The sequence below is a fragment of the Rhinoraja longicauda genome, chromosome 17 (assembly GCF_053455715.1).
Source record: "Rhinoraja longicauda isolate Sanriku21f chromosome 17, sRhiLon1.1, whole genome shotgun sequence".
Classification (NCBI taxonomy): domain Eukaryota; kingdom Metazoa; phylum Chordata; class Chondrichthyes; order Rajiformes; family Arhynchobatidae; genus Rhinoraja; species Rhinoraja longicauda.
The window spans coordinates 44,677,774-44,697,754 of record NC_135969.1 but is presented as its reverse complement, the minus strand read 5'-3'; the positions used below and the strand labels follow the sequence as shown (position 1 = coordinate 44,697,754).

At 45.1% G+C, this 19,981-nt stretch overlaps 1 protein-coding gene across 5 annotated transcripts in view; it reads left to right on the top strand.

Annotated features, from left to right (window-relative positions):
• The first annotated feature begins 11,629 nt into the window (after positions 1 to 11,629).
• Positions 11,630 to 19,981, top strand: part of ccdc66 (coiled-coil domain containing 66) — a 44,889-nt gene continuing 36,537 nt past the window's right edge. For 3 of the 5 annotated variants that reach the window (XM_078414616.1, XM_078414612.1, XM_078414613.1), the window contains exons 1-3: positions 11,630 to 11,820; positions 16,887 to 16,951; positions 17,186 to 17,211. In XM_078414616.1, the coding sequence (XP_078270742.1) occupies positions 11,810 to 11,820; positions 16,887 to 16,951; positions 17,186 to 17,211 (102 nt within the window). In that variant the 5' untranslated portion in view covers positions 11,630 to 11,809. Of the gene's footprint in view, positions 11,821 to 12,500; positions 12,562 to 16,886; positions 16,952 to 17,185; positions 17,212 to 19,981 lie in introns of those variants that run through there. The other 2 variants (XM_078414614.1, XM_078414615.1) reach the window with 2 other exon arrangements.

The following is a 19,981-nucleotide window of genomic DNA, read 5'->3' as shown; positions in this document are numbered from 1 at the left end:
CTCCTGCCCATTTCTCCTGCATCCAACACATCAACTTCACGAACTGACTGTTCACTTGCTGCCTAATATATCACACCCCTTGACAGGTGCCATTGTAACAAGATAATCAATGTTCTTCACTTCACCTGTCAGTGTCACCTGTCAGTGGTCATAATGTTTTGGCTGTTCGGTGTATAGTTCTGAGCATTGTAGCACAACAGTTCCAGAGGCAAAGTCCAAAGTCCACAATGAATGGGGTAGAGATGAATCAGACAACACTCTAGATTACAGAAGGTCCATTGAGAACTCTGATAGTAGAGGGAAATAAGCTGTCCCTGAGTGTGGTGGGACTTTCAGGAAAGCAAACTGCCTTTTTTGTCTGGTATGACTGACACATGACTCTAGCCACACTTATATGGTTGATTCTTAATTGCCCTCTGAAATAGCCAAGCCAGTTCAGGGGACAATTTAGGGTGGGCAATAAATTATTGCTTTGCTAATGTAGATAACATTCTAACAGTATTTCAATGTTGATGAAATTAAACAAGTGTTAAGATTTACTTATTTACAATTTGATTGCTTAAATTAAAGTGGATCCATGCATCCACTATTTTTGAACCGAAATTACTATGTAATGTCTTTGCAAAAATAACTAACAATGAACGATCAGAGTGAACTGTTGGAGTGATGGGGCAGATGACTCAGCAAAACAATCACAAATTATTGTTTCATATTAAGGTTTTCGACAGGTTTATTACAATGAAAGAAATGTAATAGGTAACTCATTTGACACACAAGAGATGGTAAGGCTATGCTCCACTGAAGTTGTTGAAAGGGTTGTTTTCATGTTAGAATCCTTACAGGACAATACGTCCTGTAAGGATTCTAACATGAAAACAACCCTTTCAACAACTTCAGTGGAGCATAGTTTTGATGTCACTGAGATGATTTTCTTAATGTAAAGTGGCAAACAAAAAAGTCAAATGGAAAAACAAGGAAGTGCAGATGCTGGAATCTTGAGCAAAACAAAGAGTGCTGGAGAAACTTTGGTGGCTCAGGCAGCATCTGTGGAGGGAAAGGACAAACCATGGCCTATCCATGTCCTCCAGGGATGCTGCCTGACTCACTGAGTTACTCCAGCACTTTGTGTTTAACAAATCACAAAGCTATCAGAGCTGTCAATGAGCACACATAGAGTCAATATTTCTTCATGTATTTTAACTATGTGATTCAAGAATTGTGCTTGAAGTAGCGCAGTAGCAAATGCAAAGCGTTGATCCTGTAGACACAAGGGACTGCAAATGCTGGTTTACAAAAACCTGTTTCTGCTTGGGTAATTTGCAACCCAACAGTTTCAGTGCTATATCTCTCTATGATCCTATAATTTAGCCATCTGCCAGAAATAATGTCCAAACAAACAAACTCAGCCCTTGTCTTAAATTATTGTAACTACAAGCACAATCATACCTAGATACTTAGCACCTCATATTTCGCCTGGGCAGCTTGCAGCCCAGCGGTATGAACATTGACTTCTCCAACTTTAGATAGTTCTTCTGTCCCTCTCTTCCCCTCCCCCTTCCCAGATCTCCCTCTATCTTCCTGTCTCCACCTATATCCTTCCTTTGTCCCGCCCCCCTGACATCAGTCTGAAGGGACTCGACCCGAAACATCGCCCATTCCTTCTCTCCTGAGATGCTGCCTGACCTGATGAGTTACTCCAGCATTTTGTGAATAAATACCTTCGATTTGTACCAGCATCTGCAGTTATTTTCTTATATTATCATACCTAGATATATCAGTACAATCCTCTCTATAACACTTAGGTCTCTTTCAGTATTCTCTTGAAGATCTATAAAGCCCCCCAGATCTCAACACTTCTTTGATTCTGGCCTCTAGAACATCTCCAAATGTAACAACTCTGCCAATGGCAACAACTGTGATTGATAATTTATTGATTTTTGTTTGTTTATTTCTACATTTACCGTATGTATTACGTTTTTACAGGCCTGCAAACACAAAAATCACAAATATATAAATAACCACAAAAAAAAAAGGGAAACGAGGGACTGCAGATGCTGGTTTACAAAAAAAAAGACACGGAGTGCTGGAGTAACTCAGGGGGTCAGGCAGCATCTGTGCTAATTAATATAATTCTTACTTATCGGAAGGAAGAATTTCATTGTTCCATTGTTGGTACATATGATAATTAAACCCTCTTGACTTTCTTGACCCTTGAACTCATACTTATGCTTTGGCATTTCCTCCTATATCTTTGCTTCTCTACCTTTTATTTGATATCAAGTATAGTCTTTCTGCTGACTGAATAGCACGCAACAAAAGCTTTTCACTGTACCTCTCGGTACACAAGAGACAATAAACTAAACTGAAACTGATGCTCTTAAAAACATTTTTGACCAAGCTTTTCGTGATCTTCACTGATGTCTCCTTACGTGGCTTGTTGGATAATGCTTCTTATTGTGCCTCAGGTTGTTTTGCAGTATAAGAGACATTACGTGAATGGGAGTTGTTGTTTCTCTGCATTCACATAACATTAAAATTGACAAAGATCTGATTTATACTTGACATTTTGTGCACACTGCAACATTAAAAACCAGAGCTAATCAACATTTGAAAGTTTAACTATCAAGCTATCAGTTTAATGTACATTTCCTGCACCTCATTGAGTTAGGCAACGGTATGATGAGCTTTCATATGTCTGCCTTTGGAGAGGTACATATTATGTAGGCCATCAAAAGATTAATTTTAATTTTGTCTCCGAAAGTAGGTTATCACGACCAGTTTAGATAGCTGAATCTCCCTCCCACACAAGACCCCACATTATTCGGGAAGTGTGTTAACAACACAGATTGAAGACTAGTTATTTCACAAAGAGTCAGGACGTATGGAGACACAAGAAACTGCAGGTGCTGGAAGCATAAGCAAATCACATGCTTTTTTGGAGTGAATGGACAGGTGATGTTTCGGGTCAGGACTTTTCTAAAGAAACGTCGCCTGTCCAATCCCTCCCCAGAGGCTGCTTGGCCCGCTAAGATCGTTTCAGCACTTAGTGTTTTGAGTGGCAATGTTTGGGTCTTTTCACGGTAAATGAATGATCCCTTGATCAGTTCTTGTTCCCCAATTATTTACTATCAATATTAATGACGAAGGAATGAGCAGAAGGCAAGGCAGGTTTACCATTGATAGTACAATAGATGAGAGGGTAGAGTAGTGAGTGCCTAGAATGCAAAGTAAACTGTATGACTTTCGGGTGGTCTCATTTACATGGTTTGCAGCAGCAGTCAGTGTAGATAGACACAAAAAGCTGGAGTAACTCAGCGGGACAGGCAGCATCTCTGAAGATGCCTGAGTTACTCCAGCTTTTTGTGTCTATCTTCGGCTTAAACCAGCATCTGCAGTTCCTTCCTACAGCAATCAGTGTAGACTGAGTGCATAATGTCACACAATGCTGGTTTCTGCTGTTCCTTTCCAACATCTGAATTCTGAACACCAGATTTTATCATGCTTAATCATTTGAAATTAGTCTAGTGAATAAATCATCATCGGTGATTACTTAGAGTCAAGTATAATTGTCTTCCTGGAGGCTTCTTTCTGTGTGTCTTGAGACAGGTGAAAAGGCTGATCCTGGAACCACTGACTCTCTGTCCTTCCAGCTGGACCCCTGTGCGTGACATCTTTTCCCGTGGGGAGACTGGTGCACGGACAGCCACCGCACGGTCCTTGACAGAGACAGACCCAGGTCCAACGGCATGGACTCCACCACGGGTGGGAGTGCCTCCCTGCCGCAGTCTTCACCTCAGCTGTTGTGGCCGGCCAGACACCATCCTCCGCCTGATCCACAGCTAACAACGGCCCGTCTCCCTTATCATCGTTACTTTTTTGCATATCTTTCATTCATTAAACCACAGTTTAAGAATAAGGGGTAGGCCATTTAGAACTGAGATGAGGAAAAACTTTTTCAGTCAGAGAGTTGTGAATCTGTGGAATTCTCTGCCTCAGAAGGCAGTGGAGGCCAATTCTCTGAATGCATTCAAGAGAGAGCTGGATAGAGCTCTTAAGGATAGCGGAGTCAGGGGGTATGGGGAGAAGGCAGGAACGTGTTACTGATTGAGAATGATCAGCCATGATCACATTGAATGGTGGTGCTGGCTCGAAGGGCCGAATGGCCTCCTCCTGCACCTATTGTCTATTTGTTCTATATCTCTTTATATCACCATACATATCTCTTGTTTCCCTTTCCCGACTCTCAGTCTGAAGAAGGGTCTCGACCCGAAACGTCACCTATTCCTTTTCTCCAGAGATGTTGTCTGACCCGCTGAGTTATTCCAGCTTTTTGTGTGTATCGTCGGTTTAAACCTGCATCTGCAGTTCCTTCCTACACATTGAGATCTTCTCCTTGGGCGTGCTTTGTCAGGGACCTTCCCCTTGACCAGCCCACCGAGGTGACCCTGCCAGAGGCACGACTCCACACAGTTTAGCTCTCAGCATCTCCAGGCAACACAGGCTTCTCCACCACAGTAAGGTGGCGATCCTTGGAGAAGAGTGAACAAATACCCCATTTTGTTCTCATTGTTATGCCGAACAGGCAATGCTACAGATCGTTGCAGCTGATAATTAACCATTTGTCTCAGTGAGTGATTCTAACATTTGCAATTCACTGATTTGTATTTCTTTCTCTTTCCCATTTATTTTTTTCAACCTGCAGCTTTTCCTCAGTTACTATTTTCAATCCCTTTTCTATCATGTGTCGGAAAGAACTGCAGATGCTGGTTTAAATTAAAAATAGAAGTATATTGGTGAGACCAAGCGCAGCTCGGCAATCGTTTCGCTGAACACCGTTGCTCAGTCCACCTAAATCTACATGATCTCCTGGTTGCTCAACACTTTAACTCCCCTTCCCATTCCCACACTGACCTTTCTGACCTGGGCCTCCTCCATTGTCAGAATGAGGCCCAGCACAAATTGGAGGAACAGCACCTCATATTTCACTTGGATAGCTTACACCCCAGCGGTATGAACATTGACTTCTCTAACTTCAAGTAGCCCATGCTTTCCCTCTCTCTCTGTCCCTCCCATTCAGCCCCAGTTCTCCCACCAGCCTTACTGTCTCTGACTACATTTTATCTCTGTCCCGTCCACTCCCCTGACATAAGTCTGAAAAAGGGTCTTGACCAGAAACATCACCCATTCCTTCTCTCCAGAGATGCTGCCTGTCCCGCTGGGTTACTCCAGCATTTTGGGTCTATCTCCGTTTTCTATCATAGTTGGCGGTCTCCATACATTGCACTACCCTATAATTTATGTCAGGAAATCCACTTACTGTCAATTTTTCTTCATGAGATCAAACAGCCAGGGCAGGTTACCAATTACATATGCAGCTGAAGAACTGCATTGTCAAGCACCTGAAGCTTGAATCTTGAAGCAAATGAGCTAAAAAGTGCATAAATCCATGAAAATACAAAAAGAATTCGCTTCAGAATGCATGTTTTATTTTTAAACATAGATCACCAACGCACCAATAATACAAAAACAAATTAGGTGGAACACTTTTTTTTTGAACAAGTGTTGACATCAGTCATCTTGGTGAACAAGAATGTAAAAATTAACATCAGATAGAATCTATTCTGTAGATAGACACAAAAAGCTGGAGTAACTCAGTGGGACAGGCAGCATCTCTGGAGAGAAGGAATGGGCGATAGTTCGGGTCTGAAGAAGGGTCTCGACCCGAAACGTCAACCATTCCTTCTCTCCAGAGATACTGCCTGTCCCACTGAGTTACTCCAGCTTTTTGTGTCTATCTTTGGTTTAAACCAGCATCTACAGTCCCTTCTTAGAATCTATTCTGTTGTCTATACTAAAGATAACTAAAAAGGCAATACGGGGAGAAAAGATGAGGTACGAAGATAAGCTGGCCAACAATATAAAGGAGCATAGTAAAAGCTTCTTTAGGTATGTGAAGAGGAAAAAAATAGTTAAGGCAAATGTGGGTCCCTTGAAGACAGAAGCTGGGGAATTTATTACGGGGAACAAGGAAATGGCAGATGAGTTGAACCGATACTTTCGATCTGTCTTCACTAAGGAAGATACAAACAATCTCCCAGATGTTCTAGTGGCCAGAGATCCTAGGGTGATGGAGGAACTGAAGGAAATTCACATTAGGCAGGAAATGGTGTTGGGTAGACTCATGGGACTGAAGGCTGATGAATCCCCAGGGCCTGATGGTCTGCATCCCAGGGTACTTAAAGAGGTGGTTCGAGAAATCATGGACGCATTGGTGATCAATTTCCAATGATCTTTTGATTCAGGATCAGTTCCTGTGGATTGGATGGTAGCTAATGTTATCCCACTTTTTAAGAAAGGAGGGAGAGAGAAAACAGGAAATTATAGACAAGTTAGTCTGACATCAGTGGTGGGGAAGATGCTGGAGTCAATTATAAAAGACGAAATTGCGGAGCATTTGGATAGCAGTAACAGGATCGTTCCGAGTCAGCATGCATTTACGAAGGTGAAATCATGCTTGACTAATCTTCTGGAATTTTTTGAGGATGTAACTAGGAAAATGGACAGGGGAGAGCCTGGGGATGTAGTGTACCTTGACTTTCAGAAAGCCTTCGACAAGGTCCCACATAGGAGATAAGTGGGCAATATTAGAGCACATGGTATTGGGGGTAGGGTACTGACATGTATAGAAAATTGGTTGGCAGATAGAAAGCAAATAGTGGGGATAAATGGGTCCCTTTCAGATTGGTAGGCAGTGATTACTGGGGTACCGCAAGGCTCGGTGCTGGGACCGCAGCTGTTTACAATATACATTAATGACTTAGATGAAGGGATTAAAAATAACATTAGCAAATTTGCAGATGACACAAAATTGGGGGGCAGTGTGAACTGTGAAGAAGATGCTATGAGGTTGCAGGGTGACTTGGACATGCTGTGTAAGTGGGCGGATGCATGGAAGATGCAGTTTAATGTGGATAAGTGTGAGGTTATCCACTTTGGTGGTAAGAATAGGAAGGCAGATTATTATCTGAATGGTGTCAAGTTAGGAAAAGGGGACGTACAACGAGATCTGGGTGTCCTAGTGCCTCAGTCACTGAAAGGAAGCATGCAGGTACAGCAGGCAGTGAAGAAAGCCAATGGAATGTTGGCCTTCGTAACAAGAGGAGTTGAGTATAGGAGCAAAGAGGTCCTTCTGCAGTTGTACAGGGCCCGAGTGGGACTGCACATGGAGTACTGTGTGCAGTTTTGGTCTCCAAATTTGAGGAAGGATATTCTTGCTATTGAGGGCGTGCAGCGTAGGTTTACTAGGTTCATTCCCGGAATGGCGGGACTCTCGTATGTTGAAAGACTGGAGCGACTAGGCTTGTATACACTGGAATTTAGAAGGATGAGAGGGGATCTTATTGAAACATATGATTATTAAGGGGTTGGACACGTTAGAGGCAGGAAACATGTTCCCAATGTTGGGGGAGTCCAGAACCAGGGGCCACAGTTTAAGAATGAGGGGTAGGCCATTTAGAACAGAGATGAGGAAAAACTTTTTCAGTCAGAGAGTTATAAATCTGTGGAATTCTCTGCCTCAGAAGACAGTGGGGGCCAGTTCTCTGAATGCTTTCAAGAGAGAGCTAAATAGAGCTCTTAAGGATAGCGGAGTCAGTGGGCATGGGGAGAAGGCAGGAACGGGGTACTGATTGAGAATGATCAGCCATGATCACATTGAATGGTGGTGCTGGCTCGAAGGGCTGAATGGCCTACTCCTGCACCTATTGTCTATACTGTCAATTCCATGTACTGCTGCCGATGGTTATTTCCCAGTCCATTATGCATGGAATGCTAAACCCAACAAGCTGACCATCACTGAGAATTGAGCAGAGTTGTAATATAATAGTGTTTGGAGGTTAATCTACTATTGGCCTTGTAACTGAATATTATGTGATCAGTTCTTCCTGTGAGTCTATGTAATAACAGGTTAAATCATTGCTTGGGATTTATCAAAAGCATATTAAGTTTACCATACATCTGTCTAAAGGGCTTGAAGGCACTTTGTTCATTGCCACAAACCAAATAGAGGCAAAGAGGTGGTGGTGCTTTTGAGTTCTATCTCACTTAATGGGAAAGAGAACATGATGTATAGTCTGAAGAAGGGTCTCGACCCGAAACGTCACCCATTCCTTCTCTCCTGAGATGCCACCTGACCTGCTGAGTTACTCCAGCATTTTGTGAAATAAATACCTTTGATTTGTACCAGCATCTGCAGTTATTTTCTTACACATGATGTATACAAGTATGAAATGCACATTAAATGGTGGCATTTCAAATGAAGATTTTTATTTTAAAATGTAACCCTTTAAGCAATTGATCCATTGTTTGGACATTTGAACAGGTACGTGGGTAGGGGAGGTTTAGAGGGATATAGGCCAAATGTAGATGGGATTAGAGCATCTTGGTCAGCATGGGTGAGCTGGGCAGATGGGCCTGTTTCGTGCTGTATGACTCTATGCTATAATACTAATCACTCTATATGGTCAAGAAGGCACAACAAAGACTGTTCTACTTAAGAACACTGAAAAAGTCTGGTCTACCCCAACAGCTGCTGAAGACCTTCTACCGCTGCACCATAGAGAGCATCCTAACGCATGGAATCCCTGTGTGGTACCTCAGCTGCACGGAGGCAGAAAGGAAAGCTCTACAGCGGGTAGTCCATAGAGCTCAGAGGGCCATCGGAACACAGCTACCAGACTTGGAGGGCATCTACAACACACGATGCCTCAGAAAAGCCACCAGCATCCACAAAGACTCTTCACACCCCTGCAACAGTCTGTTCGAACTCCTTCCATCGGGCAGACGATACAAGGCCTTCTATGCCCGCACCTCCAGACTCAGGAACAGCTTCATCCCCAGGGCCATAGCTGCTATGAACCGGTCCTGCTGAGCCGGATGGCCACAACGCATAGATCAACTTGCACTTTACCCTGTCCAAAACTGTTACAACTGTTCGTTTCGTTGGGTTGCTGCTGTCTAAATTACCTAAATTAGTGCATCGTATGGGAGGCGCATTCCCAATCTCGTTGTACCCCTGGGTACAATGACAATAAAGATATATTGTATTGTATTGTATTGTATTTTGTTAATTGCTGACCTTTCATATTTTCTTAAAGTTAAAATGGTTTGATGAATGAGCGGGAGATTTTGGAGCAAAGTCATCACAAACACCAAGTGTCTTGGATTGGAAACTCCACCATGCCTCAAGGAGGCAGAGACGGCTCCACAGTTACCCAAAGATGGAGCACCAACAAACCACCAGTACTGCTCTATATTCTGTTTGGCCAACATTGGTCAACACATTATCACAGACATTACCTCAGTCTCCATCTTTCTCTGCAACTTACATAGGCTTCCCGGCTTGCCCAAATTTGGTTCAGTCTCATTGGCCCGGACAACTTTTCCTTCTCTCTCTGTGTCTCCATAGCAACCATCTCTCTTTTCTGTCTCCATGCGACTGCCTCTATTTTGTGTCTCCACAGTGACTCTCTCTCCCTCTCCCCGTCTCCACAGTGACTCTCTCTCTCCGTCTCCACAGTGACTCTCTCTCTCTCTCCTCCTGACTCCACAGTGACTCTCACTCTCCCCCCTCCCACCCTGTCTCCACGGTGACTCTCTCTCTCTCTCTCTCTGTGCTGTTATGTTTGTGTGCTACTGTATGTTTCATTTTTTTCCTTAGTACCTAATCAGATGTACAGCACTTTGGTCAACGTGGGTTGTTTTTAAATGTGCTATACAAATAAACTTGACTCTCTCTCTCTCTCTCTCCCACACTCTCTCCCACACTCTCTCCCACACTCTCTCTCCCACACTCTCTCTCCCACACTCTCTCTCTCTCACACTCTCTCCCACACTCTCTCTCCCACACTCTCTCTCCCACACTCTCTCTCCCACACTCTCTCTCTCACACTCTCTCCCACACTCTCTCTCACACTCTCTCCCACACTCTCTCCCACACTCTCTCCCACACTCTCTCTCCCACACTCTCTCTCCCACACTCTCTCTCCCACACTCTCTCTCTCTCACACTCTCTCTCTCTCTCTCTCTCTCTCTCTCTCTCTCTCTCCCACACTCTCTCTCTCTCACACTCTCTCCCACACTCTCTCTCCCACACTCTCTCTCTCCCACACTCTCTCTCTCTCTCACACTCTCTCCCACACTCTCTCTCCCACACTCTCTCTCACACTCTCTCTCTCTCTCTCTCTCTCTCTCTCTCTCTCTCTCTCTCTCTCTCTCTCTCTCTCTCTCTCTCTCTCTCTCTCTCTCTCTCTCTCTCTCTCTCTCACACTCACACACTCTCTCTAACACTCTCTCTTTCTCTCTAACACTCTCTCTCTCTCTCACACTCTCTCTCTCTCTCTCTCTCTCTCTCTCTCCCCCACACTCTCTCTCTCTCACACTCTCTCCCACACTCTCTCTCCCACACTCTCTCTCTCTCTCACACTCTCTCCCACACTCTCTCTCCCACACTCTCTCTCTCTCTCACACTCTCTCCCACACTCTCTCCCACACTCTCTCTCCCACACTCTCTCTCTCTCACACTCTCTCTCTCTCTCTCTCTCTCTCTCTCTCTCTCCCTCCCCCCTTCTCTCTCTCCAGTAACTATGTCTCTCCCCCTGTCTCCATGGCGACGCCCCGGGCCGGGACGCCGCAGTAAGCGTGCTGCGGGTTGGCGGGCGCCGCGCGGACCAATGGGAGACGGGCTTGTTAGGCGGCCGGCAACGGGGACGCGGTTTGTGACGGTGCGGCGGGTGGAGGCCCGGGCCCGCGTACTGTCCTCTCCCCGCACCGCCGTGTGCTCGCCCCAGACAGTACTTAGAGCAGCGGCTTGTAGTGGAGACCCGCTCCCCCCCCCCCACCCCCAGTACTCCCTCACAGCGCCGGGGGTTGAGGGCCGGAGCCGAGCCCAACCCCCCTCGTACTCACCCAGCGGCGGGTAGTAGTAGTGAGTGGGCCGCTCGGGCTGCCCCGCCTCAGCCCAAATCTCCCTCGTCCCCACCGCACCGCCTGAGCCCCCCCCCTGTACACTCCCCCCCCCCCGTACACTCCCCCCCCGTACACTCCCACCCCCCCCGTACACTCCCCCCCCGTACACTCCCACCCCCCCCGTACACTCCCAACCCCCATACTCTCCCCCCACATAAGCTCCCCACCGCCTGAGCCCAACGTCCCACCCCCGTACTTCCCCCCCCCGTACTCTCCCCCCCCCCGTAATCTCCCCCCCCCCGTACTCTCCCCCCCCCCTAAGCTCCCCAACGCTTGAGCCCAACGTCCCCACCCCCGTACTCTTTCCCCCCCCCCGTACTCTTCCCCCCCCCCCGTACTCTTTCCCCCCCCCCCGTACTCTTCCCCCCCCCCCCCCGTACTCTCCCCACGACCTGAGCCCAACCCCCCCCCCCAGCCCAGTTCCCCCCCCCCCCCCCCCCCAGCCCAGTTCCCCCACCCCCCTGTACTCTCCCCACGGCCTGAGCCCAACTCCCCCCCCCCAGCCCAGTTCCCCCCCCCCCAGCCCACCCCCCCAGCCCAGTTCCCCCCCCCCCCAGCCCAGTTCCCCCCCCCCCCCCCAGCCCAGTTCCCCCACCCCCCTGTACTCTCCCCACGGCCTGAGCCCAGCTCCCCCTCGTACTCTCCCAGCGGCGGGTAGTGGTGAAGAGCCACTCTCCCCCATTACTCTCCTCTCTCCCCGCGGCCTGAGCCCCGAGAACCCCGTGTTCTCATCGCGGCTCAGCTCTCCCCCTGCTCTCATAGTGGCTCCGGCCAGCGGCGGGCAATGAACCTGGGGTAAGTTGTCAACTTGCTAAACCTGTCTACGTTTGGTGGCGCACAAGGTGCTGCTGCCCCGGCGCGGGGGGGGGGGGGGGGGGTCGGTGAGGAGCCTCAGTGGTGGTTCGGGTTTATTATTGCCCCGTGTAGCGAGGTACAGCGAAAAGTTTTATTTCACACGTTGTCCAACCAGATCAGATGATATTACACACATTCAAACATAACGGACTGTTCCAGATGCTACGATCAGGCAAACGCCTCCGCTGTCACGCTGTGAAAACGGAGAGGATGAGACGGAGCTTCTTCCCACAGGCCATCAGGACTGTCAACTTTTATAACCCCAGAGACTAAATTTTTGTCGACACTAATAGTAACTTATTAACTTTATTTATATGCTGTAACTGTAATTCTTTTTGTGCACAACCCGCAGGCATTGCCACTTTCATTTCACTGCACATCGTGTATGTGTATGTGACAAATAAATTTGACTTGACTTGACTTGACTAGAAGGAACTGCAGATACTCAAAATGTGACGTGTCGGGCTGGGACCTTTCTTCATGCTAAAGGACTGCTATATCTTTCGATCAATTCAATCAAAATAACTGCCAATAAGAATACAAGCAACTGCAGACACTGGTTTATAAAACAACTGAAGAAGGGTTCCTACCCGAAAGGACACAAATACAATCATTTGCAGTAGCCAGAGTAAGGAGCCGCACTGGCAAAAACCGACACGGTGTTTAGTTTCATGCACCAAGGTAAACTGAAAAGTTTTTTGTTGTGTGTTATCCAGTCTACTGAAAGACTATAGGTGCCGATCATGTGTGCAAACTTTACAATCGTGTTAAATGCAGGAGAAACTCAGCGAGTCAGGCAGTATCTCTGGAGAACATGAATGGGTGACTTTTTGGGTCAATGCCCTTCTTCATACTTCAATTATTTTATAAACCAGCATCTGCAGTTACTTGTGATCTTATTGGCAATTGTTTTGATTGATTTGATTGAAAGATACAACATGGAGACAGGCCCTTCAGCCCAATAAATCTATGCTGACCAGTGATCACTCTTCACCCTTCATCCCATTTTCTCATCTACTCCCTACACACTAGGAACAAATTAACCTACAAACCCATATGTCTTTGGGAAGAAATTGAGGCACCCAGAGGAAATCCATGCGGTCACAGGGAAAAAGTACAAACTCTGCACAGGCAGCACCTGAGGTCAAGATCAAACCAGGTTCTCTGGGGCTGGGAGGCAGTGGCTTTACCATCTGCGTATTGTGTGTTGGTCTTTAGAAATTGAATTATTGTATTAAATCACACACATTGTACTGGATTGTTACTTCCTGAGTGAATTAATAATTTCACATGCTGATGAACTACTTTGGAAAAACGGATGCTGGAATCCTGAGCAAAATAAGTACTGGAGTAACTCAGTGGGTCAGGCAGCATCTGGGGTGGGAATGGACACACACCGTTTCCGGTTGGGACTGAGGAAAGTTCTGAGGTATCAGGTCTGAAGAAAGATCCTGACCCGAAACGTCAACTCTGTGGGTCCTGCAGCGCTTTGTGTTTTATTTTAGAAAAAACAGTTGTTACTTTGTGAGATTCAGTTCCTTGCCAGCATGGTTCCATATCTGGAGAGATAAGTACAAGATTTTTTGTGTTTTTGGGTGCATTGATTGGTTTCTGAAGTTCTTTGCTCTTCAAATAAAGTTAATGTTGAATATTCTGTTATTCTGTAACGCCATTGAGGGGAAGCCCTTCAAATGTCATTCAGACACCTCCTTCAAGTTGTGCTTTTGTGCTGGAGACTCTGTTTTTAAATCCTGTAATAGGATTACTGCACAGTGACGCAGAAGCACCGTCTGAGGCACACTACCACACGGATGGATACCACTCTGTTTTTCTTTTACATGTTTTGCTCGGACTATGCTTTGAATTCTGGTTGAGAAAATGGTCCTACTGTAAAACTTCTACTGGATTCTGGAAAGTTGTGTTCTTTGTGTTTTGTGAACATTTGGAGCAAGAATGTTGCTTTGCTCCAATGTTGCTTTGCTATTGAATCGGATCATGCCAGTTGAAGTTAGTTTTGAGGATGAAGTAAAATGGAAAGCATAACTTGAGGCAATGGGCTTACTATTGAAGTGCATATCAAAGTTTTGCTTTTTGTTTTGCTTCCTGTGAAGGTGAGGACTTTGATTAATGTCCCATTTGAAAATCAACACAGAAAGATAGAAAATAGGTGCAGGAGCCTCGGCCATCTGGCCCTTCGAGCCAGCACCGCCATTCTTTGTGATCATGACTGATCATCTACAATCAATAACCTTTGCCTGCCTTCTCCCCATATTCCTTGATTCCACTAGCCCCAAGAGCTCTATCTAACCCTCTTTTAAATTAATCCAGTGAATTGGCCTCCACTGCCTTCTGTGGCAGAGAATTCCAAATATTCACAACTCTCTGGGTAAAAAGGTCTACATGGCCTCCCCTTTATTCTTAGACTGTGGCCCCTGGTTCTGGACTCCCCCAACATTGGGAACATTTTTCCTGCATCTAGCTTGTCTAGTCCTTTTATGATTTTAGGTGTTTTATTATCACAATCACAATAAAACTTTATTAGCCAAGTATGTTTTGCAACATACGAGGAATTTCATTTGCCATACAGTCATAACAATAAAAAGCAACAGGACACACAAAATACATTTTAACATGAACATCCACCACAGTGACTCCTCCACATTCCTCACTGTGATAGAAGGTGAAAAAAAGTTCAATCTCTCCCTTCCTTGTCCTCCAGTGGTCGGGGGCTCTAACCTTCCGTTGACTCCCGTAGATGGCGGTGAGCCTTCCTCGTCCGTGTGATCAAGCTCCTTTATCGGGGGGGATCTCAGCTCCCCCGTGCCGACGATCTACCCCGGGTCGGGGTAGATTGAACCTCGTGCAGCTTTTGGAGCTCCCAACTGGTCTCAACCTGAGACTGCGAGCTCCTGATGTTAAAGTCCGCAGGCTGCATTGGAGCGTCAATCCCAGGCAAGGGATCGCAGGCTCAGATGATAAGTCCACGCCCCCGCGGGGACTCAAGGTCAGTCCCAGGCAAGACCTCCAGCAGAGCGACCAGAGATATGATCCTGAAAACAATCACATCTCCGGCTAGGTAAGAGATTGAAAAAAAGTTTCCCCCAACCCCCTCTCCCACCCCCCACATAAAACAAATCAGAGAACATTTACACAAACTTTTAAAACTTACCAAAAGTAACAAAAACAGTTTGAAAAGGACAGACAGGCTGTAGGCGAGGCAGCCTACTCTCATCCTTCTAAACTCCAGTGAATTCAAGCCTAGTCTTTCCAATCTTTCCTCATATGACAGTTCCTCCATCCCAGGGATTAGCCTCGTGAACCTACGCTGCACTACCTCAATAGCAAGGACATAATTCCTCAAATTAGACCAAAACTGCACACAGTACTCCAGATGTGGTCTCACCAAGGCCCTATACAACTGCAGAAGGACTTCTTTGCTCCTGTACTCAAATCCTCTCGATATGAAGGCCAACATGCCATTAGCTTTCTTCACTGCCTGCTGTACCTGCACGCTTACTTTCAGTGACTGGTGTACAAGGTCACCAAGGTCTCGTTGCACTTCCCCTTTACCTAATCTGACACCATTGAGATAATAATCTGCCTCCTTATTTTTGCTGCCAAAGTGGATAACCTCACATTTATCCACATTATACTACATCTGCCATGCATCTGCCCACTCACCCAACCTGTCCAAGTCACCCTGCACCCAGCTTTGTGTCATCCGCAAACTTGCTGGTGTTACTTCTAATTCCATCATCCAAATCATTAATATATATTGTAAATAGTTGTGGCCCCAGCACTGAGCCTTGGGGCACTCCACTCGCCTGCCATTCTGAAATGGACCCTTTATTCCTACTCTTTGCTTCCTGTCTGCCAACCAATTCTCTATCCACATCAATACCCTACCCCCAATACCATGTGCTCTAATTTTGCTCACCAACCTCCCGTGTGGTACCTTGTCAAAGGCTTTCTGAAAGTCTAGATACACTACATCCACTGGCTCTCCTTCATCATTTTAGTTGTCACATCCTCAAAAGATTCCAGAAGATTAGTCAAGCAGGATTTCCCCTTCATAAATCCATGCTGACGTGGACCAATCCTTTTACTGCGATCCAAATGCGCCGTTATTACCTCTTTACTAATTGACTCCAGCATCTTCCCCACCACCGATGTCAGGCTAACTAGTCTATAATTCCCCGTTTTTTCTCGCTCCTTTTTTGAAAAGCGGGATAACATTAGCTACCCTCCAATCCACAGGAACTGATCTTGAATCTATTAAACATTGGAAAATGATCACCAATGCGTCTACGATTTCTTGAGCCACCTCCTTGAGTACCCTGGGATGCAGACCATCAGGCCCTGGGGATTTATCAGCCTTCAGTCCCATCAGCCTGCCCTTCAACACCTCCAATAGTCAGTCCTAGACTAAACCATGTGCTCAGATTGCTGGAGTCAATTTGAACCCATGAATTTGTGATTCAGAGGCAATTTATTTGCAGTCTCAAGAAGGGTCTCGACCCAAAACGTCACCCATTCCTTCTCTCCAGAGATGCTGCCTGTCCCGCTGAGTTACTCCAGCATTTTGTGTCTACCTTTGATTTAAACCAGCATCTGCAGTTCTTTCCTACTGATCTTAATAGCTTTGGTTTGCTTGAGGAACTCTTGGGGCATTGTAAGAAAAGGAAGGGACAGAAGAAAACCGATGCTCTTCCCAAGTTCTGCAAACGACAGCAACAATCTGTAGTTAACTATTCTCCAGTTGAATGATAGATGTAGAGCATAACAAGAGAGATAGAAGATACACATACGAAACAAAACTTGTCTTTGCTATGTCTCCATATTAACGTAAAAACTAACAAGTTGTATTTGAGCCATTTGTACTAGATATTAGCTCTGTATATAAAAAGTGCAGAGATTTTATTCAATATAGACTATTCAAACAAGAATGCCAGTTTTGATCCAACAGATTTCTGAGATGCATACTAACAATTTATGCTTGCTTGTAGGGATGGTTTGAAACTTGAAACACAGCTTTTGAATGGAAAGCCTAAGTTAATTTTAGCACCTTATGGTAAGTGTTCATTTTAGTAGTTTTTGAGTGTATACAATTCATCCATAGTCACCATTTTGGATACATTGATGCTATATTTTATTGGTTGAAATAGGGTCATTGTGTTTTATTTTGATCTTCCTCTATGAAAATATTAAATTATTTCCACATCATGTAACCCAGTGCAGAATAATAAGTTTTAGTAATGTGTATTTAATCTAAAATATTTTTTTTCTTGATTAAACCTTATTACAGATGTTTCATCAAAAGAAACTAAGAAGGTAAGTGGTCCTAATTTCCTTATTGTATGTATATTGGAATAAAAACCCTGCAGTTTCCACATTCTGATGCATCCTTTCCCTTTCCATGATAAAACAAGGCCTCCTCTAGTTTAGAGATACACATGGAAATAAGCCCAACAGCCCACCGACACAGCATGGGAAAAGGCCCTTCAGCCCATCGAGTCCACGCTGACCATCCATCACCCATTCGCACTGGTTCTGGTTGTGAACAAATTTTAACTGTTCATGTTCACCCCCAACTTGTCTTGCAGCTGCCTGTCTCTAGCCTCGAGTTAAAGTAGGTCCATAAAAATGTGGACTCCTTCTCCCCGAAAAGGCAAACATTTAATTTGTATCCCCTGATGTTGGGAGAATAGTTTAATTAATTGAAACAGGCCCATCAGCCCACCGAATCAATGCTGACCATTGATCACCTGTTCTCATTAGTTCTATATTATCCCACTTTTCGTCAGGAGCAAGGAGGGTTGACTTTTATTTGAAAATAAATGTTTCACTGACTTAGACTTTATTCCGCAAAGTGGAAGGGGCAGAGGGGGGATTCTTATAGAGGTGTTGGAATCACAAGAGGAATAGATAGAGTGAATGCCGTAGTCTTTTTTCCAAGGTAGTGGGAACCAGAGGGCCTGAATTTAAAGTGAGATGGGAATGATTTAATAAGAACCTGGAGGCAACCTTTTCACACAAAGGGTGGTGGGTATTGAGTGTTTCTGCCACAAGTATTGAGACGGGTACTATAACATTTAAAAGTCATTTGGACATAGTTAGGGTTTAGAGAGATATGGGTCAAATGCGGGCAAATTGGACCAGCTTAGATGGGGCATCTTGGTCAGCATGGACAAGTTGGGCCGAGCAGCCTGTTTCTGTGCAGTATGTCTCGGTCAATGACTGAATTGAAACGAGCACAATTATGAAGGAAAAATGCCATGGTTAATCGAGGAAGATGTTATAGATACAGGTATCTAAACAGAGAGCGCGGCAAAGTCATTATATGGGAGGATTGTGTTGAATACATTAACATGGAACATTGTGGAAATAGCACATACAAATATATTTAAAATCTTAACTTTTAGAGCGGGTTGAATAAAGAGACGAATTGGTGAAATGGAACCAAGACTGAAACAAATAAAATATTGGACTTTATTTAACTGCATATTATTGAAGTGGTTTTAGACAATAGACAATAGGTGCAGGAGTAGGCCATTCGGCCCTTTGAGCCAGCACCGCCATTCAATGTGATCATGGCTGATCATTCTCAATCAGTACCCTGTTCCTGCCTTCTCCCCATACCCCCTATCCTTAAGAACTCTATCTAGCTCTCGAATGCATTCAGAGAATTGGCAATTCCTCTTGTTATGAAGGCCAACATTCCATGGGCTTTCTTCACTGCCTGCTGTACCTGCATGCTTCCTTTCAGTGACTGATGCACTAGGACACCCAGATCTCTTTGTACGTCCCCTTTTCCTAACTTGACACCATTCAGATAATACTATGCCTTCCTATTCTTACCACCAAAGTGGATAACTTCATACTTATCCACATTAAACTGCATCAGCCATGCATCTGCCCACTCACACAACCTGTCCAAGTCACCCTGCAACCTCATGGCACCTTCCTCACAGTTCACACTACCACCCAGCTTTGTATCATTTGCAAATTTGCTAATGGTACTTTTAATCCCTTCATCCAAGTCATTAATGTATATTGTAAATAGCTGCGGTCCCAGCACCGAGCCTTGCGGTACCCCACTAGTCACTGCCTGCCATTCTGAAAGCGACCCATTTATCCCCACTCTTTGCTTTCTGTCTGTCAACCAATTTTCTATCCATGTCAGTACCCTACCTCCAATACCATGTACTCTAATTTTGCCCACTAATCTCCTATGTGGAACCTTGTCAAAAACTTTCTGAAACTCGAGGTACACCACATCAACCGGCTCTCCCCTGTCAATTTTCCTAGTGACACCCTCAAAGAATTCCAGAAGATTAGTCAAGCATGATTTCCCCTTCGTAAATCCATGCTGACTCAGAACGATCCTGTTACTACTATCCAAATGCTCCACAATTTCGTCTTTTATAATTGACTCCAGCATCTTCCCCACCACTGATGTCAGACTAACTGGTCTATAATTTCCCGTTTTCTCTCTCCCTCCTTTCTTAAAAAGTGGGACAACATTAGCTACCCTCCAATCCACAGGAACTGATCCTGAATCTATAGAACATTGGAAAATCATCACCAATGCGTCCACAATTTCTAGCGCCACCTCTTGAAGTACCCTGGGATGCAGACCATCAGGCCTTGGGGATTTATCAGCCTTCAGTCCCATCAGTCTACCCAACACCATTTCCTGCCTAATGTGGATTTCCTTCAGTACCTCCGTCACCCTAGGATCTCTTGCCACTAGAACATCTGGGAGATTGCTTGTATCTTCCTTAGTGAAGACAGATCCAAAGTACTGGTTCAACTCGTCTGCCATTTCCTTGTTCCCCATAATAAATTCCCCTGCTTCTGTCTTCAAGGGACCCACATTTGGCTTGACTATTTTTTCCCCCTTTACATACCTAAAAAAGCTTTTACTATCCTCCTTTATGTTATTGGCTAGTTTACCCTCGTACCTCATCTTTTCTCCCCGTATTGCCTTCTTAGTCATCTTCTGTTGCTCTTTAACAGAGTCCCAATCCTCTGGCTTCCCACTCTGAGGTGCCACATCTATTCATCTTTGGCTCACAATTTAAAGAATTAAAAACTTAAC